At 46.2% G+C, this 25,763-nt stretch overlaps 1 protein-coding gene across 2 annotated transcripts in view; it reads right to left on the reverse strand.

The window, feature by feature from the left end:
- Positions 1–3,794: 3,794 nt before the first annotated feature.
- The window catches only part of LOC119177309 (scavenger receptor class B member 1), a 53,747-nt gene continuing 31,778 nt past the window's right edge, over positions 3,795–25,763 (reverse strand). For both annotated transcript variants that reach the window (XM_075882169.1, XM_075882170.1), the window contains exons 6-15: positions 21,314–21,610; positions 16,296–16,391; positions 16,056–16,101; positions 15,259–15,325; positions 11,686–11,855; positions 9,991–10,109; positions 8,522–8,595; positions 7,270–7,321; positions 5,744–5,880; positions 3,795–4,405 (exon numbers count right to left, since the gene is read on the reverse strand). In XM_075882169.1, the coding sequence (XP_075738284.1) occupies positions 4,204–4,405; positions 5,744–5,880; positions 7,270–7,321; positions 8,522–8,595; positions 9,991–10,109; positions 11,686–11,855; positions 15,259–15,325; positions 16,056–16,101; positions 16,296–16,391; positions 21,314–21,610 (1,260 nt within the window). In that variant the 3' untranslated portion in view covers positions 3,795–4,203. The remainder of the gene's footprint in view (positions 4,406–5,743; positions 5,881–7,269; positions 7,322–8,521; positions 8,596–9,990; positions 10,110–11,685; positions 11,856–15,258; positions 15,326–16,055; positions 16,102–16,295; positions 16,392–21,313; positions 21,611–25,763) is intronic.

Raw genomic sequence — 25,763 nt, forward strand, 5'->3', positions numbered from 1 at the left:
TTCTCTTTCTCTCACAAACGCCGCAACTTATGGCTTTTGATTTCCACCAATGACATTCGTTCATGAAAGGCAAATTACACATTCCTCATGTCAACACGAGATTGGACGTGTTGACATAGTCTAGCCCAACAAATACTCTATAGCCCAACACGTTGGTTGGGCTAGACTATTTGATTGAGGTCTATGAAAAGTGAGTAAGCTCGACTGTAACGTATCAGATATAACGAACAAGCGATCAATGCTTCATAAACTACACGTGCCTTTTTCCTCTAACCCCCACTTTATTATTCTATATTATAAGACTCATGACAATAAACACAAGCTTTTACTGCTGTACTGACACGTGTGCGTGTTCGTTTCATCAACAGTGGCTCGGTCGATACACGGTGTCAGAAGTGGGTACCTGAAGCCTTGTATGCTATAGACAATGAAGAGAAGCACGTGACAACTGACTACACCACCAGCGGCAAGAGAATACCAAGGGCATGGTGTATCAACCTACTGGCTCTTCTGGGTCACGTGAGCAACAGGAAAAGAACGTGGATTGGTTGGACCTCTTCACAGGCAAAAGTCACATTTTATTATTTTTTGTGTGTGTGTGCAGCCACAGAGGGTACTGAAAAACCGAGGTCAAATGCAGGAAAGACGGCTGTTTTATTAAGCGGGACTTGTGACGAGGCTCTCAAAGTCTACAACAGCGTATACTTTCCGTGAAGGCGAAGACAAGCAGGACTGGCCAGGTGGGACTGACATGGTTATAGCTATAAGTGTGAGGAATACTACGTCGAGCAAGAGAACATAATTCATAAGCATTACGTTTTCCGGTATCGTCTCCAGGGCAAAGCTGAACCGTTCGAACAGTTCCTCCGCGCTGAAGAAGCAAACGCAGTTTCGTAAACGCCATGGACGACACGGTGCGCGACCAAATTGTATTTAGTAGTTATTCGCTGAAGCTCAGAGAAGTCATTACGTTGGACAAAGCCATTGCTTTATGCAAGGCGGCGGAAACGTCAGCACGAGAGAATTTTCGTGGAATACAGGCGGAAAACTTTACGTCCTTGCAGATTCATCGAGCTGAAGCTTCAACTGCTCCCGCTGCAGCCCGTCACACGCCGCACAACGCTGCCCACCCAAACGTTGGCTCAGAAAACCTTGTCACTCGTGCGAGGGGCGCAACCATTTTGTCTCATGCTGCCAATCAAGCGGTGCCATCTGCAAGGCCGAGAAGCGGACGCCAGACCAAAACGACGACTTTGATGTTTTAGACGTCACCATCGGAAATATTAGCAGTGAGTGGGACTGGATTATGAAAGCAAATATTGCAGGCAAAGAAATCAACTTCAAGATTGGCACAGGGTCACAAGCAAATTTGATGCCACTGTCACTTACCCGGAGGATTCAAGCCTGTTCTTTGAAAGCAAGTTGAAAGCAAGTTGAAAGCAAAAGAGCAGTTGGCACTGACTCTGTAGCAATGTACCAAATTGGACTAGTTGAAACATAGTCATGACAGTCAGCGGTTTATGTAGAATCTCGCCCATCGTGCTCGTCCACGCCAGTGCCAAGTTGTCTGCAGCCACCTCTGAAACACATTCCGCCCGTTATGCCACAACGGAGGTCGCTGCGTCAAACCAGTCTTTTGGAACGTCTGTGATATGGTGGAAACTTCCAGCAGATAAGTCAGTGGCATTGAATCGGATGGACATGTATCGTATCACACCTAAGAGCATAAGCTATCGATGTTTGTTGTACTACACATGTATTTTTGTGCTCTCTAATAATACTCCTTTCCCTTGTACTGGTATAAAATACTGACGGCAATAAACAGAGGCATTCACCGCTGTCCGGACGTGCGTGCTGCTTTCATCAATCATATTCCAATCGATACAGCTACGAGACAAGGAATGTTTTTTATACGTCTTTGTCTAGATGCGCTTACTCACTCTTCATGCATCCTATCAATAGTTGGAAGAATTCACCCCCTGGCCAAGTGGGAATTCTACGGCTAAGTCTATTGGCCGTAGCTCGGTAGACCTGTCCGAGCTGGTCCGTTGAGCCGAATCGGGACAGCGCTGCCTCATACGGCAGTTTGATGGGAAGTCTGATCGGCGTGCACAGGCGTAGCTAGAGAGTGGAGTAGGCCACCCGCCCCTCTACCCTGTCTGTAAATCTGAATTTTGAATGGGTGTGTGCATAATGTATATACATGCACAAACAAGCGCACGTCCATAAAGGGTGGCTGCACTCATCCACCCTTCAAAAAAATAAAGGCTTCTGGCTACGCCTTTATTGGTATGTGTTTGCGTGTGACTATACCACCGAAGTAAAATGTTGCTATTTCCTCGTAGCCTGACAATTTATCAGAATACCGGGTGTCTCTATGCAGATTCGAGTGCGTATATATTCTCACGTCTGACAGCGGCGGCTTTTGCAGTTTTCGTTTCTTGGTTCACAGACGTGTTCGAACAGTCACCGCAGTCATAATGCCTAACCTTTCACAAGTGTATGGCAGTAGAAACGTATACCAACCAAGCGCCTATAGAAAATGCCCATAAATTTATTTTTGCGGTACATCCGACAATACAAAACTGCAACTTTTAAAAGGTACGGTTCGGTGAACAGAGAGGATGTGTAAAGCTGTCTCGCCGTTATAAGGCACAATATACAATCTTCTGACAAAGATGACTTGACGCAAGTGCGTGGGTCTCTCATCGAGATGTGAACATAACCACGATAAATGCACGACAAGAATCTTCATACATGTTGAACCTACTGCAAGCGAGCGCCGCTGGAAGCAGATCTCCACAGAAGTAGCGGTGTGCTTGCCTACAGAGCTAAATCAAATCGGAGCTTGTACACTTTTATAACACTGGTAAGTCTTTACGCTTCTGTGAGAAGCGCTGCATTTGCGTGCAGAGCTATAGCGAATCAGAGCTTGTACACTTTTATGAGACTGGTATTTACGCTGCTGTGATAGACGACGTATACGTGCTAGCGAAGTACCAAATTGTATATTTCTGTGAGCAAGAATGGTCTGTGGAAATCATGAGACTTTGATCGTTTTGGATGAGTGAACATTATATGTGATTGAGCACAGAAAATCGGTGGTAATAAACCGGTGCATGCATGACAACAATGAACTAGCTCATCGTCAGTAGCATAAGAATAGGTTGCAAAAACAACAGCGTTTACGTCTGCTACAGTATTCTGGTGGTCGGGCAGTGTCCTTGCTTTACGATTTGCGACATCGAAAAGACAAAGCCCAACTATATATGATTGAAATGACAGGTACAGTAACTTTGAGCAACATCAACGCAGAAAATGCATTATTAAACACGAGAACAGCACCGTTGGTCAAGGATAGATGTTTGACAAGCAACAATTCTTATTACATAGATCAACGCCAAACTGCATATAGGTTCATTGTGTGAACCGGCACAATCAGAGCACAGCAGCATCGATATATGCGCAGACAGTTATAATGTACATATGAGACGGAAAACGGTTCATCATTCAATGCCCTTGGCATGTTTTCATTATTGAACTGTTAACGACAGTCATGTTTTTGGTAGCCATACATCTTTTGACCATCGGAAATGAACGAACAACGAACGATAGTCGTTCAATATAGTAAGGTTCAATATCAGTGAGTGGAACCTTCGCGAGATGGCACGCAAGTACGCATCAAGCCCTGACGTCGACACAACCATCACACAGAAGCGCACACACGCGGTAAGTGAAAATTCCGTGTCCGTTTCCTCTGCGTAGTTAACACCGAAGATACATTCCTTTTTTTTTCACAGCACGAAACCACGCAGGTCACGCGAGTGTGGAAGTCACGAGTGTTAAAGACACAGTCACTATGACGAGGCGTCGAACCGGCGAGCAACTTGATGCAAGGCCTGCACAACAGCACACTGTCCCTGCTGATGGTCCTAGCACCGGTTATGACCCTGTATATGATCCGTTGCATATGCAGTTCAGCGTTAGAGCGGTGGGGCTCCGCCTCGTCACACAAGTTTCTCACAAAGACGACGCACCGCCTGGGGCACCCAATGCTTGTGACGAAAGAGCGTCGCATGGTATTCAGTCACAGGACACAAGGAATGTCACACTCCAGTATTGCAGGTGTTTCTCAAGCCACAATGTTCGAGCGTACCGTTACGGAATCTTGCGGCTGAGTACACCGTGCACAGCGTACACGCGCTAGACAGCAGTGGAGTGCAAGAGAAGGGCGTCGGCCTCGGGTGCGTCTTGAGCAAGCGCTGCCGGAACAGCGCCGTTCTTGAGAAGACCATTGCTGTTGTCCCGAGTGGGGAGGAAGCTGCCGCCATCGAGGTAGATGGACACCTTGTCCCTGGGAGCCTTGGATGGCTCGGAGACGACACGCCGGCGACTTCGACGGGACCTGCATTAGAGCGTGTGCGTTGCCTCGATGACGCTCTCTACACAATGCTCAGAGAAGTCACAAGCTCGTTACTGCAGCACCAGATTCGGTGACAGCCGACTGCACACACTTATGTATGTGATTCGTCTGTTTCCTTCTTACATTGCTATAAATGTCCAAGCCATCTTTCTCGTTGCGTATGTTCAGAGGAAGACAGATGCTAGATCGATGGGGCAAAAAATCAGAACAGGCAATGTGTGCCAGCGTTTTGAGAGGAGTAATTAATTCTTTTCCTTAAAGGGTACACTATGGCATTCCACCTAGACTTCGTACAGCTGTTATATCACTGCAGTATGGTCATAAAATGACTACATGAATATTTCAGGATTAACGTAAACTTGCCGCCGCTGCACGTGCAGTATTCGCATCCGTTTGCCGAGATTGCTGTTGACAAATGATTTATGGACAGAGTGCACAATATTTTAAACTTTACTCATGCATAAATGGCTGCGTCGCATGAATGAACGTGGTTTAGGAGTATCGACGACCTATACTGAGACGCGGGATGTTGTGCTGTGGTGTTACGCATGCAATTGCGGAGCTATCAAAGGCAGTTAAGGCAGTTACAATGGCCACCGAAGTGTAAATAAAAATTAACTGGATTTGATTTCTATATAGGCTTAATAGGATATAAGGATGCTAGAAAATGTGTGTGACAAAGTGAGATCATCACGTCCAGTTCTGAAGCATACCATGTGCCAAGTATAAAGGCTAGTCTTTGCCAGAAAAAAAAAATCCGGCAAATCACATGTGCTATAGGAGCAGACGCGATGCGTAGCACCCAGCGAAGAGCTGCACACATAGCTTTGTCTCTCTTTTAGGCAAATGAAGTCATTCACACAGTCATGACACCTATTTCAATACACAGAGCACGTTTGTCATGCACACGCGCATGTACAATTTTGTATATACCATGCTCATAAAACGTATACTGTAGTATAGAAAACACGTGCCCTGCCATATATGTTCGTAACGTACTCATGTCATACGATTTCATATATATTCAGCAAACCAAACGGCTGGAAACGCCTCAAGAATGTAATGTTTGCTAATGTAGGCAGCAATGCAACACTCAAACTGTTATGCGGAACTCATAAAGTTGTGATTTCTGAAACGAACAAGTGAAACATTTCGATTATAGGTACTACTCTGAAGACGCTAGAGCCTGAGATAACAACTTACCAGAATAGTTTCTTCTAAATCCAAACAGTATTTCTTCTCCAGTTCAAATGATTGACAAGTGAGCTGTTCGAGCTTAGTTTCTATACAATCCTTTGCAAACATAGAAGCTGAACTCACCTGAGAACGGAGATAAAGGAAACCAGCAGCAGGATGATGGAGGCCACCAGAAGAAATATGGCAGTGCACCGAACTAGTATCGGAGCCAGCACAGCCACCTTTATCCTGGTTAAAGTGTGCTCCTGTGCCTCGGCCACCTACGGGACGACACCAGACCGTGACTGATCCTCTATACTATAGGCTCGCAAATACACACAGACACCACAGGAAGAACATTCCTACCGAACCATTACCATCATCATAATAAATACAATCAATTTTAAGGTCGCTGCATGGCAAAGGCCCCTTTACAGATATCTCCAAATTTCCCTGAAGTGAAACTACTGAGAGCGCGCTCCCGTTAGTTCGGCAAATTTTCTGCTGTCTCTGGCAGCGTAATGCTTGAAGGGACACTCATATGGAGCTTAGATTGATAAATTCTGCCCTGAAACTCTAACGTCTAGTTTATCATACTAGATTTAAGAACAGTATAAAATCAAGGTCAAAAAGTGTGCGTGTGCGCGCGCGCGCGTGCGTGCGTGTGTGTGTGTGTGCGTGCGTGTGTGTGTGTTCTTGTGTGTGCGTGTGCGTGTGTGCATGTGTGTGCGTGTGTGTGCGTGTGCGTGCGTGCGTGTGCGTGCGTGTGCGTGTGCGCGTGTGTGCTTGTGCGTGCTTGTGCGTGCGTGTGCGTGTGCGTGGGCGCGCGCGCGCGCGCGTGTGTGTGTGCGTGTGTGCGTGCGCGTGTGTGTGCGTGCGCGTGTGCGTGCGCGTGTGTGTGCGTGCGCGTGTGCGTGCGCGTGCGCGCGTGTGTGTTTTCAACTTCGTGGCAATATCTCCGCGCTTGACATCTTAGATTTCCAACAGAATTGTTCGCATTTATTGCGGCATCAGTTACAAAAATTTCCTGGCATTTATGGCCCTATCAAAGGTCAACGCACTTCCTTTTCGTCAATTAGGAACGATGTAAGTCCTATAGTAGACGCCGTTAAAATCTACGTCACGGCGATTTATGCGGAAACTTCAAGGTGGCGTCGCTGCATTTTTTTTCTGCACGTTATCTCGCTTACCGATCGTCCTAACGCGTAAAGCGTGACAACTTCGTTGTTGTGAAAGAGTAATCTACCAATAAGACAAAATCAGTTGTCCTCTTTGGTGACCCTTTGAAATGAAATCCATTATGTTGTATAAATGAGATTACCACTCAGCTGTAATGAAGTAGATGCTCCTATAAAACATAAGGCTTCTCTTGATCTTGAGCATAATCAATCCGCGCTAGATTATACAGCACTCGCTTCTCGATCGACCATGCATGGTATACATCCAGATGCTTCCACAGTTCGTGGAACTGGACCTATATGTGAATTAGTGCTTACGGCAAGCTCAGGATACGACAGTTTGAAGTGGTGTAGTATGAGGCCTTTTCCTTCTTTTTCGTCTAAAGAACCTGTTTTTTTTTACTTTTGGTACTATGTTGCGCACGCATTGCCACGCACCAATTGATATGCACTGCTTGCTGTTTTACAGTGAACTTTCTTATATGTACTCACCACTTCTTGCCAAAACAGCGGAAGGATCGTGTATCCTAGATCAGATGAAGACCTTCAAATGCGAAAAAGGAAGAAAAAAAAGTCGAGTGTGCACATTAGAACTCACTACAGAATAAAATTTTCGTTCTAGAAAGATCTTGTACGGAGAGCGACTTGCATAACTATACGGGAATCAACGTTATACCTCCAACATGCCTCATGAAGAAATTATTTCCCGGTAGGAATATAAAACCGAGGTCCTTTAAGTCACTTCACTTCAGTGAATTAAACGTATACGAACCGCGAAACAGAAGTAGCAGGAGTAAAAAGTTGAGATATATAAAGTGGAAACATTGCAAGATTAGAGGAGCTGCTGTTAAACTTATGGTAGAAGAATATTTATTGGCCCGTTTTGTAGTAGCGTACAAACACTGGTCGAACTCATTTCTCGTACGCGCTTCATTCTAGAGTCGCAGAGCAGAGCAAGTCGCCCACCTAAACACGTTAGAAATCATGAAAAACGCGTCAGCGTCATGAAAACACTAATTGCGTACACGCGCGAAGTATTCACAGAAGTTTTTGCGAGCCGTTTGGCGCCCTCTATTGCGAAGCCAAAAACAATTAAAACAACAAAAGAAAAAAAGTGGGAGGGGGAATAAAAGTATGATGCATGGTCGCACTGCATTCCTGTAACAACGAAAGAATTAATGTAGCCAAGGTGTTCATGAGCCCACCAAACATGACATAGTTATGCGCTTTAAAACGCGTGATAATGGCACACTAAAAATTACTATGACCACGAGACTATTCGTCACCACCAACCTCATCACGAGCTTGCAAGCTGTAACTTTCGGAATAATTCGTGTAATAACAATCGATTGATTGATTGATTGATTGATTGATTGATTGATTGATTGATTGATTGATTGCTGTGTGGAGGTTAACGTCCCAAAACCACTATGTGGTTATGAGAGACGCCGTAGTGGAGGGCTCTGGCGATTTCGACCACCTGGGGTTCTTTAACGTGCAAACAAATCTGAGCACACGGGCCTACAGCATTTTCGCCTCCTTTGAAAGTGCAACCGCCGCAGCCAGGATTCGATCCCGCGACCTGCCGGTCAGCAGTCGAGTACCTTAGCCACTAGATCACCGCGGCGGGGCCAATAGCAATCAGCGCCGTTCGTTGATTTTCGCAATATAACGTACAAATATGTCGACGTAATGTTTAGGTTCGTACAGATGAATATTCTGCTGAGCAAGAAGGAGGTCTCACCGGAAGCCTGGAACGTCCTTCATTAATACATTCAGCTGCAGACGAACTCTGCCGGAAATCGACGCTCCCGTGGTCTAAACAGAAATGAGAAAAGGTCAGTAAGCATGCGTATAATATCGGTAGAGGTGTACAACAAATGTGGCTATGTTAACTCAAGACGATGACGTCTTCATTATCAGCAGGGAATAATAATAATAATAATAATAATAATAATAATAATAATAATAATAATAATAATAATAATAATAATAATAATAATAATAATAATAATAATAATAATAATAATAATAATAATAATAATACAAAAAAATAAATGTATGCTGTAATTGACGCATTCGCACGAGGTCGTGGCTAGTATACCTAATTGACAAGTTATGCCAGCCTCATCCTCCACCGGTCGCCTGATACCGTGGATGGCGTAGACGTACCACCACTCTGGCCACTGGCCAAGCGAGAAAAACACACTGCGACCACTGTGATCATGTCGATGCATCAGAGGAGCATATTCTTATCGAATGTCTGCAATATTATAAACAACGCGTTGAACTGAGGGATCACTTGGACCGACTCGACAGACGACCATTTACGATTAGAAAAATTCTTGGACTGAGCACATTCCGACAATCAAAGGCACGCAGTGAGCGCCCTCTATGATTTTTAATGAACACAAGTCTAATGAGCTGTCTTTAGTTCATATTATACCTTGCCGCTATTTGTACGGACTCTATCTGTAATAAATGAACTAGATATGTGAACTAGACTATGAAATACATACAGTGCTCATTCATGCAATATAAGGCCTATAGTGTATATAGTATGTACATAGTGCCATTGATTGTTTTTTTTTCTTCTTAATTTCTTATTCTTAATTTTTCTTGTTTGTGTGTTTATCCTGTACACTACTGTCCCGATATTGGGATAGCCGGCTCAGCGTAGCCTACGTTTCCATATTCTGCCCAAAAAATTAAAAAAAAACGAAAACGCATTGGCAAAGAAAAAAGGCATCGATGCGAAATACTCGCCCAGTTGTCACACGCTATGCACACTTGCGTAGCGACTCAATGACGCGGCCTGCACCTATAGCCACATACAGTTGTACCAGGACCATGGCCTACGTGAATGCCTATTTCACTACCTAAATAGCTCAGGTCACTGTGAAACCCTTCTTATATAGTATCAGCTTTGAGTTAGGTCAAAGAGAACATTAGGTCAAAGAGTGCGGCAGCGTCTTATCATGTCATACGCGCGGATAGGCGTGCGCATACGTTTAATTACTAGGAGCGGGGAGGGGGGCGAAGTCTTATGAGTCATAACAGGCATTTCCTCGTGAACTACCCGTCCCTACAATCTACTGAGTGCAGTAGCGGCGAAACCCCCAACTTTTTATGCTCTCCGTTTACTTGTGCCACATGCGTTAGCGTGTGCGCATGCGTATTCGTATACATAGGCAACACCAAAGGTGCAGTTACCGGATCGCTGTCGATGTAGAAGAGGTGCTGCTTCTCGTCGGGATACAAGCCGTCGACGCCCTTGAAGAGGGAGGGGCTCCCGTAGAGAAAGTGAGGAAGCGACATGACGACCGGCACTCCTGCGAGGGGCGACCACAAGCTGTGACAAGTCAGGTCAATCGTATTCCGGCTGATAAGATTGTTTCATTACCGTAATTCGCAAAAGGACTCATGGTCGATATCTGTAAAACCTATCTCACACCGAGGCAACCAATGTCAGCGGCGACTAGCTCTTGTCGCACGACCATTTGCGATTGGCGATCAATGAGCGACTCTACGTGACCAATGTTCACACCTGAGTGTGACCTATAGCTGTCTTCACACATAATTCACGTCCGCTAGTATTGCGATTGCCCTGTACAATAAGCTGACATCATGTTTCTGCACATTTGATTGGTTAAAAGGCTGGAGGCTGATGACGCGCGACTCAAAGATCGAGCAGCGAGCGAGTGAGCCAAAGCAGTCGGTTTGCAAACAAAGTGGCCATTTGCGACCGTTCATAACCAGTGTCAACGAGCCTTAATACAGATAATGATTGAAGTTATGCAAACCGTTTTTGGTTGCAAAGCAGCCCTTTGGAAGCGCGGCTTCGATATGCAAACTCAACGACTGCAAAATCTCTATACCAGAGAGCTAAAACAGTCAATTTTCCGCGAAAATCGACAGTGTGCGATAATTTTTACTGCAGTTCACGACATTATTGAGCTGGAAGATTTGCGACCACATTCATCGTGCAACCTCCGAGTGTAGCCATCGTGAACGAGTCCTTTCACGACATGGCAGCATAGGTAAGTTCCACAAGAATGCTGCTATGCCACTGAGATACCATAATAAACATTTACCGGGGTTCTTCAATTTACACCTGAATTAGTAACACAATCCTTTATGAATTTCAATACCATCGAAAATCTGCAGCGGCGAAAAAAACCCGACGTCTGTCCTGTAAAGTTGTTTGCGCCGCGTGGCGATTGTGTCTCGCACAGAAGCCGTCTTTCGAAGGTCACAACTACTGAGTGATGGGTGGAGTTGTGTTCGCAAGCGGTAATCACCGCTATCATTCATCATGGTTGTTAAATCGGTAGCGCCGGCGGTTACCTCTGGCGGCAGGCAAGCCTTGGTGGCGGCAGAGACAATTGAGCAAGTCTCTTTTGACGTGGGGCGGTAGCGCGGACTTGGAGTGAACGGACACAGTCGACACACTCGGCACTAACCAAGAGCATGATGGCGCTCGCTACATGGAGACCCCACAGTCTTCAAAACCTCGAACGGATAGTTGTTGCGACATTTCGGCAGTTACCCCATGTACTTTATGGTCCCCCATTACCGTTCATAACCAGTGTCAACGAGCCTTAAACTGTAAAATCGACTGTAAAATTTGTAAATCGACTGTAAAAATTGCTTAGCCAATTACGCCATGTTTTCATTATAGCTTATTCTTCGGTTTCACTTACTACGAAATAATACTATCGTTGAGGCTCTGTGTCAAACAGCACGACGTGATTATGAGGGTCGTCGTGGTAGAGGGCTCCCATAATTTCAAGTACATTGGTCTATAATGTACACCTAAATCTATTTGCACGGTTTTCGAGCATTTCACCGTCGAAATTGGGCCACCGTGGCTGGATTCCGTGTAAATAGCATACGTCAGCCGCTCACCGTCTTGCAAAGGACCGAGGTCAGTGACTCCCGAGGGCAAGTGCTTGCGGGCTGCGTTGTAGCAGGCGTTGTCTGGCGACTTTTTGTTGAAGACACTCGACGTGACGGCGAACCGCCTCGTGGCCAGGCCGCCGACCTTGGAGTCGGCCACGTAGTGAAGTTCGAAGGTCCTGCGCATGCCACCAAGTGGATACCTCTGTAGGGACTAACAAACGTGAGTGAGGGAAAAAATTGGGGGACCCTTAAGCTTCGCCTTTAAGAGCTGAACGTGGTAGCGAAATACGGCCCCTAGTGCACCCTTCAACCGCTAAGTGCGTACTTATTAATATGTTTTGTTACATACACACGCGTGCACACAAACACGCACACAGTAGATTGGACCAGCGCGCGCTATTATCGCTGAATGGGCTCATTTTTGTCGTGACACCTGTCAAACAAAATGCGCTGAAGGGGCCCTGAAAGACTTTTTCAAGTAACCATGGAATGAATTCACTAGAAGAGCTTATTGCCTCACGAATCCAACGCCGCAAAAATTCTAAGAATTCGTCCAGTGCGAGTGGTTACAGAGGTTTGTCGCATGCTGCAATTGCATTATTTCGTCTCTCGTCCCGACGAAAGCGCTGGAAGCTAAGGAGGGAGGGGTGGCAGGGCAAAGAAACTACCGCACATCATGACCTTGAGCTTTTTTTTTGTTCTTCAAACGCGCGGCTTTCTCAGTGTGATCGCGCGCGCACGCGCATGGACAAGTAGCGGCCTCCCACGGCTATCTCGGTAACTTGATTTTTCGGTCACAGACGCACAGACGATGTTTCGCTCACAACCAACGGGGCCGACGCCGCGGCGGTGGGTTTTCTGCGACACGAGCTCTCTAACGTTATCACGTCCATAGTTAGTCAAAGGCTGGCCGTGATGAAGTTCCGAGGCAGTTAATATTTTATAGTATTACTACCCTCGGCATTGTTAATTCTGAAAATACATACCGCGTAAATTTTCCTAAGAAGACGAGATGTCTGCTATACACATGAAAGCAATGGTAATATGCGTGAAGACCACATATTCTCTGGTTGTATGTTGCAGTACAACATCGTCGCCCTCAGCGTTAAACAAAAGTTACGTTGGGCGCGTTGGTAAGTCGTCATAATGAAGTAACTATATAGGTGCAACATAACGCTTCCCGACTCACGTACACATCGACACCGGTGTATACTCAAGACGCCGCCATTTGGGTATTTTAGTCGAGTTATATGCGTGAGTGCATGTCACGGGTGAGTGGGGGAGTTCATTGACCGCCACAGCGATTTTAGCAGTTACGGTGTTCGGCCGCTGACCCGAAGGACGCGGGATCGATCCGGTGTTTCAGCTGTTGCGTTTCAAAAAGAGGTGAAATGCCAGGGGCCCGTATGCTGCGCGATTTCAGCGACACAGAGCACCCTTAGAACACCAGGTGGTTGAAATTTGCGGAGCCCTGCACAGGCTTGTTAATGATATCGTGGTTTTGGAACGTATAACTCCAGATCTTATTAGCTATTCACTATGAAGCTCAGTATTATTTAGAAAACGGCTACTTTTTTTTTTCAGAACGCCCGACAGGTTCTGTCGTATGCAATAAGTAAGGTTTATAAGGACAAGTGCGTTAATTATCTGCGGTGGCAGTCTCTACGATGCAAAAAAAAGTTTATTCCATGTCATAAAATGTTTGTACATTTAGACCACACCCCAGTTTTCATGTGTACGGAAAACATGTTTCCACAGATTCACTGCTCTTTCTTTTGTGTGTTGGCAAAATTGGTTTAATGCTACACGCGAACGACGACAAACAGTTATTTCTACCAAGAACGTCATGCAAAAGCACGCAGCTTCCATCGTTTAATTATACCAATGGACATAATAATCACTTATTCATTGACTCTGGTTGCCTGAACTATTTTGTTTTTTTTTTTTTGGAGTGCCAACTGAGGTTAGAGCGTAAATAGTAGCATGAACTTGAGATAAATTATTTGTCGGCTGTGTGATACATTTCAGTTTTTCAATTATAGGTTCATCTGCTAACTGTCCCTGTTGTGCGCACTAACCCTTCTGAACTGACAGTGCCGTCATTTCAAGCTGAAGTCGTGGTGCCCCTGCAGATTACAAGTAACTATTGCAGTTACGGCAAACAATATTTTAAGGCCTCAGAAAAGTGAGGGTAAAAAACATGTGCGACACTGACAACCGAGACAGAGCGTGAGAGAAGGTAAAATTAAACTTAATTTTCTCAAAATTAGGGGTTTTATGAGCCTCCTTGACTTTTGTCCACATGTACTACTTTGGGCGTCAGCAGGCTTGTACTGTCCTTACCGATCAGCCACAGCAGATCCTAAAGTCCTCACTGAACAGCGTGACATAGGCGAAATCCCACCACTGGCTACTAGTCTGCTAAGAATGAGGGCAACGGTTAGCCCAACCAACGGATATACGTGCACTGAAATCTGTGCAACCTATTGGAAAACTGTCGTCATCGTAAACGCGTGTGCCACAGAAGTTTGGTGAATCCCGACGCACACAACTTCTACCCAAAAGGGAAGAAGGCCCAACAAGTGGCGCGCGCAATACCACAGTCACGTCGCCGTCACGTGATACTTTGCGTTTATAAAAGACGGTGGTTACACTACTACCTCGAAGTTTAAGAAGGGGTGATTAATAAAAAAAAGACTGCAATATATCTGAGATACTTTCAAAACATAGGAATGCATCAGCCTGACGAAGGGATCACCACCAGATTCTCTGTTTCATCGGTGTACGCGAAGCAGGGCTGGTTCAATTTTTCCGAGCATATTTAGGCGCGCGCAGGGCTCCCCTTCGGGGGGAGGAGGAGAGGAAGGGTAGCAAAGGTTCATCGCGGCACCCCCACCCCCCCATTGCGAGAATGTATGGGGCTGACCTTGCGCCCTTCCCCCAAGTCACAGCCCTCTCTTATGTAAATGTATAGGACTTTCTTTGCAGCCTCCCTCTTAGTGAGCAGGGGGGCCATCACATCTCACCTCCATCGAAATGTAACGGCCGCCGCGGTCGGCATCGAACCCGCGACCTCGGTTGACGAGCACCGTATGCTCGTTATATAAAAACTATTCTGGTAAGCTATTAGGACGGTATAGCATTGCAGATGTTTACTCCATGCTTTAAGGCCAAAGCCCTGCAAGTGTCACGGGAATGTGACCTTGAGAGAAAAGTACCGCGTCACATGCACCACCCGTGCACCTCGCTGCGCATTCACTATCTCTGCGGCGTTCGTCTTACTAAGCCTTATTTGGTATGACGTGATGCACGACCACTTAGCCTTTGAGAAAACCCGACCGTGGCGCTAAAGATAAGAAGACGATCTTCTGGCGCGGCGCCAGAGTTAATAGGCGAACAAGAACAAGTAGATGTCTTGGATAGCTTTCGCGAAGCGGCATCTACTCTTTGGAAAGTTTAGCAAAATAGGAGAATGGTTTTCGCCCTCGAGTCGTCTTGAGAAAATTCATTAGCAACCACGCGATTTCTTTAGTTCTAGAATCAAGATTGTCATCTAACAATAATTGATGAAACCCTTACCGTTTTAAGTCAGGAATGAACACAGTCTCTGATGAGGACGTCGAAAGTGGAGGGCGCACGTTGCCAACTGCAAAATGATAAGTGCTCATTCACTTTTAAATAAACATATGCCTATACAGCTTTCATTCGAGTCCTAGTAATAAATAGGCAACTGCATAGTACATTGCCTCGAGACCATGACGCTGACGGCGTGTCTAAGATGAAACTGTTTATTCGGCCAAAATTGTTGCCTGAAACAAGGTCAGACTGTACCAATTCACGCTGGCGCTGTAGCGGCGAACAGAGTGTCGGTCGTCGATAATCCAATGCGCATTAATGCGCGTTGGCATTTATACAAGCGGCAGTGAGTGTTCGAGCATAATCACTGGTGGTCACGTTTGTCCAAGAATAAACTCTGCTCTTCGTGTTTATGTGCTCAAGCTTCACAGATATTGAAAGAGTCTAGAATGATCTCAGACATTCTGGTGAGGTTTGTGTATACGTTCTGCCTACACGTGCAATAGGCCGGTGACATAAAACGTAGAAAGAAATGGGTGTGTGTGGCAATATATACCTATACATGAACATGTATTGCAGATATATAGCATGTCAACTGTGTTACACACGCTGGCAAAGAAGCTCTCTCTTCCCTAGCCCTTCAGATTTCGTCGTAGCCGACATTACCAACCTAATCGTTTATAATATGCAGAAATCGTTAGCGTGTAGCTGTCATGAACAGTTGAAAAAAGAAAGACGTATGACGTGGAAGCATGTTATTTAGGAATAAAACAAATGAAAGGAATGAAGATTGCACTTACAAGATCCACGAATTGTGTCGCACAACTCGTCGCCCCATACACCGAGCTGCCTGTTTTGACAAAATTACCAGTAAGTAAGTCACACTTACTTGTAAATGTACACTAAAAAATATGCAGTCGACTTTATCCAGTTGGAACAAAGTCACTGTCGTGAATAGAAAGCTGATTTATCACCACGTAATGTCGACAGGCATGCAGACGCCACAGTGTTAAGAACAGATTTGACCCGTTTGTGTGGACTTGCCTTTTGCCGTCCATGGAGTCCAAGTGGTTTATCCGACAAATGTCGCCTTCTCCTGTATACATCGTCAGAAGTTCGTGAAACGTGTCGTTTCGCTGAAAGACAATGAAACACTTTATCAGTTCTACAATACCGTAAGAGCTCTCTCATGGTAAAAACAAGCAGGAAGTATATATAGGGTGGTGAATTGCTTGGTTGATAGATGTATCGATAACCCGTTCCACGTTTGGCCGTAATTAAGGAGAAGAATGCCGACTTTAACACGCTGAATCTAGTACTCTTTACGAGTTCTGCACATATGCTGACAGCAAACAATTAAAGGTGCCAAATGTTGTAAAGAAAAATGATCACTGTAAAGGACTGAAAGCAAGTGCCCAAAGAAATTGTCCTGTATATCTCAAGCGGCGCCAGCGAAATGAAGGAACCAGACGGGAATACGTATGCACAAGACATACGAACGAATGAAAGTTTATTTAGTACTTGCGAAGAATACATAGGTGCTCCTGATCTGCTTGAAAAACTGTTCCTGTAAGAAATCTGCGATCTTTCTCCGAGCATAACAGATGGTGCTGACACAAGATTGCCCGAGCTTTTTTAACACGAAAGTGTTTTGCGCCAGGGTTCACCCCAGTTTCACTGATGTATTTATGTCCCGGATATGACGTAAGTATGCACTAACAAATACTAAAAAAGAGCTAGACAATAAAATTTCGTCACCGGGAGTCGAACACACGATACCTCGCTCCGCAGCGCGCGGTGCGAAACGACTCGGCCACATAGCGCACGTTCTCCAGCTTACTGGCGGCGAGCTACTTACATACACCATTTAACGCTGACGGTACTCAGAGCTCGGTGGCTTGAGGGTGTTCTTGCTATCACTAGCGAGATAGCGCAAAAGGCGCGGAGGGCGTGCTTTGAAAGGAAGAGACAGGGAGGTTAACCAAGACAAACTGGTTTGCTACCCTGTACGGGGGTGGCGAAAAGGGCCGGAAAGAGGATAGATATAGAGAGATATAAAATAAATTAGAAAAAAAAAACACATGCGCACACATTTAGGGAGTTCCGATCACAGTCGTTTGGACAGGCCGGTTAAACGCAAAAAGCGCAGGAGCGCCTTCACAGCCTCATTCTGCGACATAAAAGTCCTGTCGGCAGCGCAGGAGTCTTTCTTCCGAAAGAGGCTGGTTGTCCAGTTCATCTAGTGCATTGCAGAGTGACTGTCTCTGCGAGCAGTATTGTGGGCATTCACACAGAATGTGCCAAGTTGTTTCATCACTGCCACAATGGTCGCATGCAGCAGTGTCAGCCATTCGTATGCGGAACGCGTACGCATTGGTAAATGCGACGCCCAACAATAATCTGCACAGCATAGTAGGGTTTCGTCGGCGTAATTCCGGAGGACTTCGAAGACGTGAAGTTAGAGGGCGCAAATGTTACTATGCTAGCTAAAGAGACACGCTGTTCTCTCGTGCACAAAGAATAACAATTATGACTTCGTGTTGGACCTGTTGCTTTCTTGCGTCCTTTCTGCTTCAAGAGCGCGCAAGTTTCGAGCTGGTTGCCGTTCCGAGTCACATTGCAATTTGTTGCCACAATTTATTCATTCGCCCTTGTGACGAAACGACGCACAACAAACAGTCAACTAGCTCTGTGAAGACCCGTTTCTCCTTCGTGTTATACCGATTTCTATGACAAAGGGATCAGCCGTGTTTTATTTTTTTATCTCTATAGTGCTTCAACAACCTCTTTTGTTAATCTATCAGCTGATTTCGACATGACGCTAATGCTTTCAAATCGAGGTGTGCAACTGCAGTCCATACAATGGCTACCAGAATGCCCAAATACAACTTTCGTCGTGTTGTATTTGTGTTCTTTGAATGTATCTTCCAGGCATCTTCCTGTTTGTCATATGTGACGCGCCGAGAGACAAAGGGATTGAGTAAGCGCAGGACAAACGGATTGCGATTGTGGCTTACGCAACCCTTTTGTCTTGCGGCGCGTCATATATGACAAACAGGAAGATGTCTGCATGATAGATTAAAAGAGCTCAAGTACAACACGACGGAAGTGGTATCAGGACATCGAGGTATCTAGTGTAGGGAATGTGGTTGCGCATCTTGATTTGAAAACAAGGGCCTCAAGTCGAAATCAGAAAGATTAATAAGGGAGGTTGTTGAAGCCCTAAAATGAAAAAAAAAAAGCTTGGGCACTTTTGTGTCAGCATGCCACCTGTTACGCTGTAACAGAAACCGTTTTGCACAGAAGTAACCACGCAACGCACTGTCACGAATCTTCATCTTCTCATTTTTTTTCTTCTGTTTATTCATGTAGAGCCAGCATTTATTCTGCGCAATTAGGTACGGAGTAAACGTTCAGTAGTTATAGTGAGTCTTGTGTACGTGCCTTCCTCGTCATTCGATTCTTTGTTTTCGCAGGAACTCTTTTATACTGCAATTATAAACCAAATAGCCCAATGGTCTACATCTTAATGAAACGCTATAACAAAAGCATGAGCCCCGATTGCTGTTTTCAGCTTTGAATGCCGGAGATATCTGTCTTTGTTTCTACAATAGCGCGATAACACTAAGTCTTTCGTCGTTTTTTTTTTTACGTAAACCGCAGTGTACACGTAAGCGGCAACGAATGGTATAGATATGAAACTCGTCGCGCAAGACCATATATGACCTCGCAGCTGGTTAATAACACGTCATAGCCGAAGAGGGTCTATACACTCACCCATTCCTAAAAGTGCTCCACAACGCGTCTTCGCTCCGCTAAGCGATTACGGAAGTGTTGCGAGTCGGACCGTGAGATCGTCTCACGGAAGAACCGAGAAGTTATCTCCGAGACCAGAAATTGCACATTCGTATACACTCTAATCGATCGAGGCGGCACAGCGCGTCACGTGTGAGAGAAAGTCGCGGTGCGAGATAAAGAGAAACGTATACAACTCGATCCTGCCAGCGAGGTCGCGCGCGAACAGAGCACGTCAATTAGCAATTGTTTTTTTTTTTCAGGATGAATTCTCGCACGAAAACAGGGCTAACCTCACGTGGTTATGGAAACCTGGCGAAGACGGAACGCTTAAGCTGCGATTGACTCATGCCAGGACTTTTCTTTTGGAAGGGAGTCTTTCATATAAACAAATTAAGGAGTTACCGACACGACAATTTTGGGTGTCTTTTTGCGTAATGCGAAAAACCATGCTCTCAAGAGCCCTCAGTATGCACAGGTCAGTGCTAGCGCCCCTTGAAAATGTAATTATATTAAGTATTTAATTGTTAGTTTTGGTTCTTACTGTACACCCCAGCGTGGGAACACGGTATGAAATGCTAGAGAGGTATTTGAAGTTCCCACAGCCACTCCGTAATTTCTGGCTCCTTTGATAACAAACAAGCGGCCATTTTGAATGCTGTAGTACCTGATGTCATCACAACTATCCTTATTTACGCGTGAGGCTGCCAGAATAGACACTGTAGACTTAACGTCGCGCTAGTGTTGATGCCAGTAAGTGAGCGATGTGAAATTAGATTTTGATATCATGACAAAATATCTCATCAGCATTGAATGATCTTCAACCTAGCGCACATTCATCTGTGCATACCCGAGATATGTATGGCAGTTAGTAAAGCCACCTTCGAAATTTAGTGCCAGCATCCCTCTTTAACTAAGCCTCACTATCATAACCGGGCGAAGAAAACAATCATTCGACAGCTGCAGTCATCCATCGTGCTTATTGACATGCATGTCCTGTGCTATATAAGGGTGAGCTAACCGAGATAATGATGCTGACTTTTCGATTAAAAGCATTGTGTACCTTAAGAACAACTTCGCTGGAGTTTCGAGCTGGCTGCTCGAAGTAATCTTCATACGTGGCGCAGTTTTAATCGTTACGAGAATTGTATACCCTCAAAATGATGATATTACAGTAATGCGCTAAGAGTGCGCTTGACGGTATACATTTTCTCAGAACGATTAAAGCTGCGCCACACATGAAGATTACTTCGAGCAGCCTACTCAGAACTCGAGCGAAGTTGTTCATGAGGTATACACAATGCTTTTCATCGAAAAGTCAGCATCATTGGCTCGGTTAGCTGAAACAGATGTTCTAGTATACGGCTTCAGTCCATTTACCGTAGCATATGTGTCGAGATAAATTCCGCCTATAGGTAAGGTGCATGCGACATATATATCCTTAATTCTTACGTTTCTGTATAAGCCACTGATGGGAATGTGCGTCTTCGTAGACTTCGGTGTCACAGGGCGACAAACCACACGAAAACTCGTATTCGCAACTCAATCGAAACAACTCATTTCACGGTGCATCTGAATGATCGAGTGGGTAATTAGGTGAGAGGGAACCGGTCGGCTAAAAGCGGTGCCCTAATTATATTGTCAATGTCGGCGACCACAGCTGCTCAGGCATCGAGAAAATTCTCTGCGAGCTGCTAGACGCCGGCAGACCTGTCCGGGAGTTTGAAACTATGCTTTGTTTATAGTCCATATAGTCCAGCTCGACAGACCTTCGTGCAGCAGCATTCAATCGTGACGCTCGCTTCGCTAAGGGTTTTATGCAGCATCATAACTCATCGATGTCGAGTCCACTATCAGTGGCAAAGGTCCTCCTCTACTTATACCTTTCGTATTTTAGACGTTTTCGTACGTATTAAATTTTCAAGCACTCATGCAACAACTCGCATGTACGTATACACGAAAGGGGACGGACTCGGCATGATCTCTCTCCCGGAAATAAACTTCTGGCTACGTCCTCACCCCTTACCTTTCTTTGGTTTGTTCCATCCGCTATAGGTTGCGTGTTAGGTCACTGTTTATAGAAAAGCGTAGGCGCGAAGAGCGTCTTGTGGAGGAACACCAGTTGTTCCTCCGCTCCGCGTGAAGCATTTAGTCCCGCTTCATATATAAAGTCCATCAATCATTTTACTCTTTCACCAAGAGGGACTGCGCGCTCACTGCATGATTGTCTTTAGAGCGTCATGACAGAGGAGTGGAGACGTACCCCTTGCATGTAGGCGAAGCGTCCGGCCAAGTCCTGGGGTTGACTCTTGAGCAACTCGAGAAGAGTCCGGTAGCCCGTGCGGAAGACCTCGCCGATGTCGATGCTGCCGGCTGCTGCTTTGCCTTCGTTGCTTTTGCGCGCCACTGCGGCGAGCATCATGAGCACGTCCGGGTAGCCTTCGAAGCTGAGCTCTCGCACGGAACGCGTCAGGTAGAGCTCCTGACCCAGGCTGGACAGGGCCATGCGCCCCATCGAACGCGTGATGTAATTCTGACTGCTCAGGAGGTGTTGTGTCGCCTGTAAGGGAGATACACAAGTTTTAGTGAGAAAAACAAAGTTCTACGCATAGTCTGCTTTCGAAGCTGCCGAAGTGATGCTTAAGCGCAGAGTTTTTTTTTTTTTATGGGAACACGGTATGAAATTTTAGAGGTATTTGACGTTTCTCTTTCTACAGCCTCTTCGTTATTTCTTGCTTACTTTGATACGCACAAGCGGCCATTTTGAATGTTATAGTACCTCACATCATCCCAACTATCGATATTTGTGCGTGAAGCTACCAGAATTTATATATATATATATATATATATATATATATATATATATTGTTACGAGTGACTGTGTTTATTTACAGATGAGGTGAAAAGGCGTTGTGAAATAGCAGCGTACTTCTGAGACAGGCCAAGAACGCTTCCACCCAACCACACAGTCCAGGTGCCGCTCCACTACTCTTCTTCTTCTTCTTCCGCGCCCCGTAGACTCGCGCATCTTCATTTCATTTCCCCCGGCGGCAGACGAAGCTCGCCGGGCGAGTTAAATAGGCCTATGATGGTACTGTTTGAGGCGCGCTACGTGAACAACTTGCGTAGTGCCTGAACGCCGGTTATTGGATGTGACTCGGGCGACAACGTAATTCACGTCACTGAGACGAGTGACTATCACGAATGGGCCGGAATAGTTTGCTAGAAACTTCCGGTACAATCCTTTTCTACGAACAGGAGTCCACAGCCACACGTAGTCACCAGGAGAAAACTCTACGGGGATATGCTTGGCATCGTAGCGACTCTTGCTGTGTTCTTGCGAAGACAATGTTCGAAGGCGCGCTAGTTGACGTGCTTCTTCAGCGCGACACAACGTCTGAGCGATGGACAGATCTTCCTGATGCGAGAAAGGTAATAGAGTGTCCAGAAAACTCTGTGGATTTCGTGCGTAAAGCAGAAAGAAGGGTGAATGTCCAGTCACTTCATGCTTGGCGGTGTTGTACGCGTAACAAACGGTAAGACGGCGTCCCAGTTCCTGTGGTCAGCATCAACGTACATCGATAACATATTCGTGAGAGTTCGATTTGTTCTCTCAGTGAGACCGTTAGTTTGCGGATGGTAAGGGGTGGAGTGGCGATAAGAGGAACCACAGAGGCGCAAAAGTTCTACAACCACATCGGCCATAAATTGTCATCCACGGTCACTGATGACGACCCGTGGAGCACCGTGACGCAGTATGACCCGTTGCAACAGAAAAGAAGAAACAGCGGCTGCTGTGGCCGATGTCAGTGCGTCCGTTTCCGTATAACGCGTTAAATAATCCACGCACACTATAACATATCGGTGGCCCGATGGGGTCTTAGGAAGGGGTCCGAGCAAGTCAATGCCGATTTTTTCAAAAGGGGATGTCGGTGGAGGGATGGGCTGCAAATAACCCGCCGGGGCAGTGGTGGATGGCTTGTGGCGCTGACATATAGCGCAGCTGGTGACGTACTGTTTTGTGGTCTTCCACATTTTCGGCCAGTAGAACCTCTCACGTAGTCGATGCAGCGTACGTGTGAAACCGAGATGACCGGATGTCATGTCATCGTGCGCAGAACGAAGGACGACCTGGCGCAGGCTTTCCGGCACCACTAGAAGCAACGGGAGGCCATCGGCTGAATAGTTTCTTTTATACAGCAAGCCATTTGAAATTTTAAAGTGCTTGTCGACGGAGTTATGTGCAGCTTCGAGCAAAGGTTTCAGAGTAGGGTCGTGCTGCTGCTCACGTTTGAAGCTGCTGGTATCTGGGAAGTCGGGCGAGACAGAAACTAAATAGTCATCAATGTCATTGTCGTCAGCATTGGTGTGTACTGAAGGAAGGCGGGATAAGCAGTCGGCATCTGTGTGACATCGTCCGCTCTTATAGGTATCAGAAAAGCTGTACTCTTGTAGGCGCAACGCCCAACGAGCCAGCCGGCCAGACGGGTCACGAAGTCCCACAAGCCAGCATAGTGAGTGGTGATCGGTCACTATTGTGAACTCGCGGCCATGTAGATACGGTTGGAACTTCTGAATGGCGAAGACGACTGCTAAGCACTCGAGCTCGGTGACGGTGTAGTTCGTCTCTGCTCTGGTCAGTGTCCGACTGGCATATGCTACGACGTGCTGGCGACCGTTGCAGAGTTGGACCAGCACAGCACCAACACCTAGCCCACTAGCATCAGTATGAAGTTCAGTCAAAGCATCAGGATCAAAATGCTTTAGGATGGGTCCTGAAGTCAATAAAAACTTCAGCTGTTGAAATGCAGCCTCACATTTATCATCCCACAAGTACGGTGTGTCTTTATGAAGAAGGGACGTCAGTGGGGAGGCAAGTTGTGCGAAGTTCTTAATAAATCGCCGGAAATATGAGCACAGACCCAGAAAACTTCGCAGGTCCTTCACTGTTCGTGGTGGTGCAAAGTTGCGAACCACTGCGGTCTTCTGTGGGTCTGGCCGCACGCCTTCTTTATCCACGAGAAAGCCTAATACGAGGGCTTGACGTTCTCCAAAATGACACTTCTTTGAGTTTAAAACAAGGCCAGCTTCGCGTAAGCATTCAAACACAAGCGACAAGCGGTGGTTATGCTCTTGGAAAGTCTTGCCGTAGATAATCACGTCATCTAAATAGCACATGCGAATTTCCCATTTTAGTCCACGGAGTACTGTATCCATAAATCTCTCGAATGTCGCTGGAGCATTGCACAAACCAAAGGGCATAACGTTGAACTCAAAGAGACCGTCTGGTGTTACGAAGGCCGTCTTCTCTTTATCTGAGGGATGCATAGGAATTTGCCAATACCCAGAACGCAAGTCAACAGAAGAAAAATAGGAGGCAGAATGCAAGCAGTCCACGGCGTCATCTATACGTGGCAAAGGGTAGACGTCTTTTTTTGTGATGGCATTTAGGCGACGATAGTCTACGCAGAATCTTCATGAATTATCCCTTTTCCTCACTAGAATGACAGGAGCTGCCCATGGACTACACGGTTCTTGTATGATGCCCTTCTTTAGCATGTCTTCAACTTGCTCAGCGATGACTTTCCTTTCGGAAGGCGAGACACGATAGGGCTTCTGGCGTATTGGTGGTGCTTGGCCTGTATAGATGCGGTGTTGCGTACGTGAAGACGGTGGCGTAACGGTAGATGTCTCGTCTTGGGCAAAGTCAAAGACTGAGGCGTAGCGTGTGATCACCTCCTGCAGCAGCGACCGTTCAGTTGATGGAAGTGACTTGTTAATCATACGGTCAATGCTGGCAGAATAGTCGCGGTACGAGTTGGCGTGGGGTTTCTTTACATCCACCGACAGTTGGAGTGACCGTATGGTAAGAGTACTTTGCTCTTGAAAGCTTGCCAATTTAAGTCCTGCAGGAAGATATATGGGCTGCGCGGAAACGTTCACAGTCCACAAATCGGCACAACCATCGACGATGAGCACGAGGCAACGAGGCACAATAACGTTTTTCTTAAGGGCGTTACTGAAGTTCGGCTCGGCTAAACCATAGTAAGAACCCGCACAAGAACGCGAAGAGTTTACACGCACAAACATTGCGGTATGTGGGGCCAAGCAGACGTCTTCAGACACGGAAAACACTTCCAAGCAGTCATCAACGGTATCTTTTGTCAATAGAGGCGGCAACACGGGACGAAAAATAATCCCACCACTACCACAATCTAGAGTTGCACCACATTCCCGCAAAAAATCTATACCTAGAATGACGTCGTGGGTCGCTCGTGTAAGCACCGTTAGTTCAGCTCGAAACGTTTGATGTCCTATAGAAAGTAAAACAGAACAAACTCCAACCGGGCTCAACGTTTCTCCCCCTACGCCGCGGAACGTAGCACTCCGATTCCAAGCAAACAATACTTTCGTCCCTAGGCGATTTTTAAAAGACATGCTCATTATGGAAACGGCAGCACCAGTATCAACTAGTGCAACAGTACTCACATTGTCTACAAAAACAGTCACTTTGTTCTCAACCATTACAACACAAGGGGGTCTTGCGGAAGATGATTTTGCGGCCTCGCCCCCATTGGTCGCACCAGTTAGTTTCCCAGTGGTGGTGGCGTCCCCGAGCGGCGACGCGGAGACGGGGATCGCTGTTGGCGTGCGGGTGGTGGGGTAACGCTGCGGTCGGAGCAAGGCGAGTCAGCACGTGCTGCGTGTTGCTG

This window comes from Rhipicephalus microplus, chromosome 2, assembly GCF_043290135.1.
Source record: "Rhipicephalus microplus isolate Deutch F79 chromosome 2, USDA_Rmic, whole genome shotgun sequence".
Lineage (NCBI taxonomy): Eukaryota > Metazoa > Arthropoda > Arachnida > Ixodida > Ixodidae > Rhipicephalus > Rhipicephalus microplus.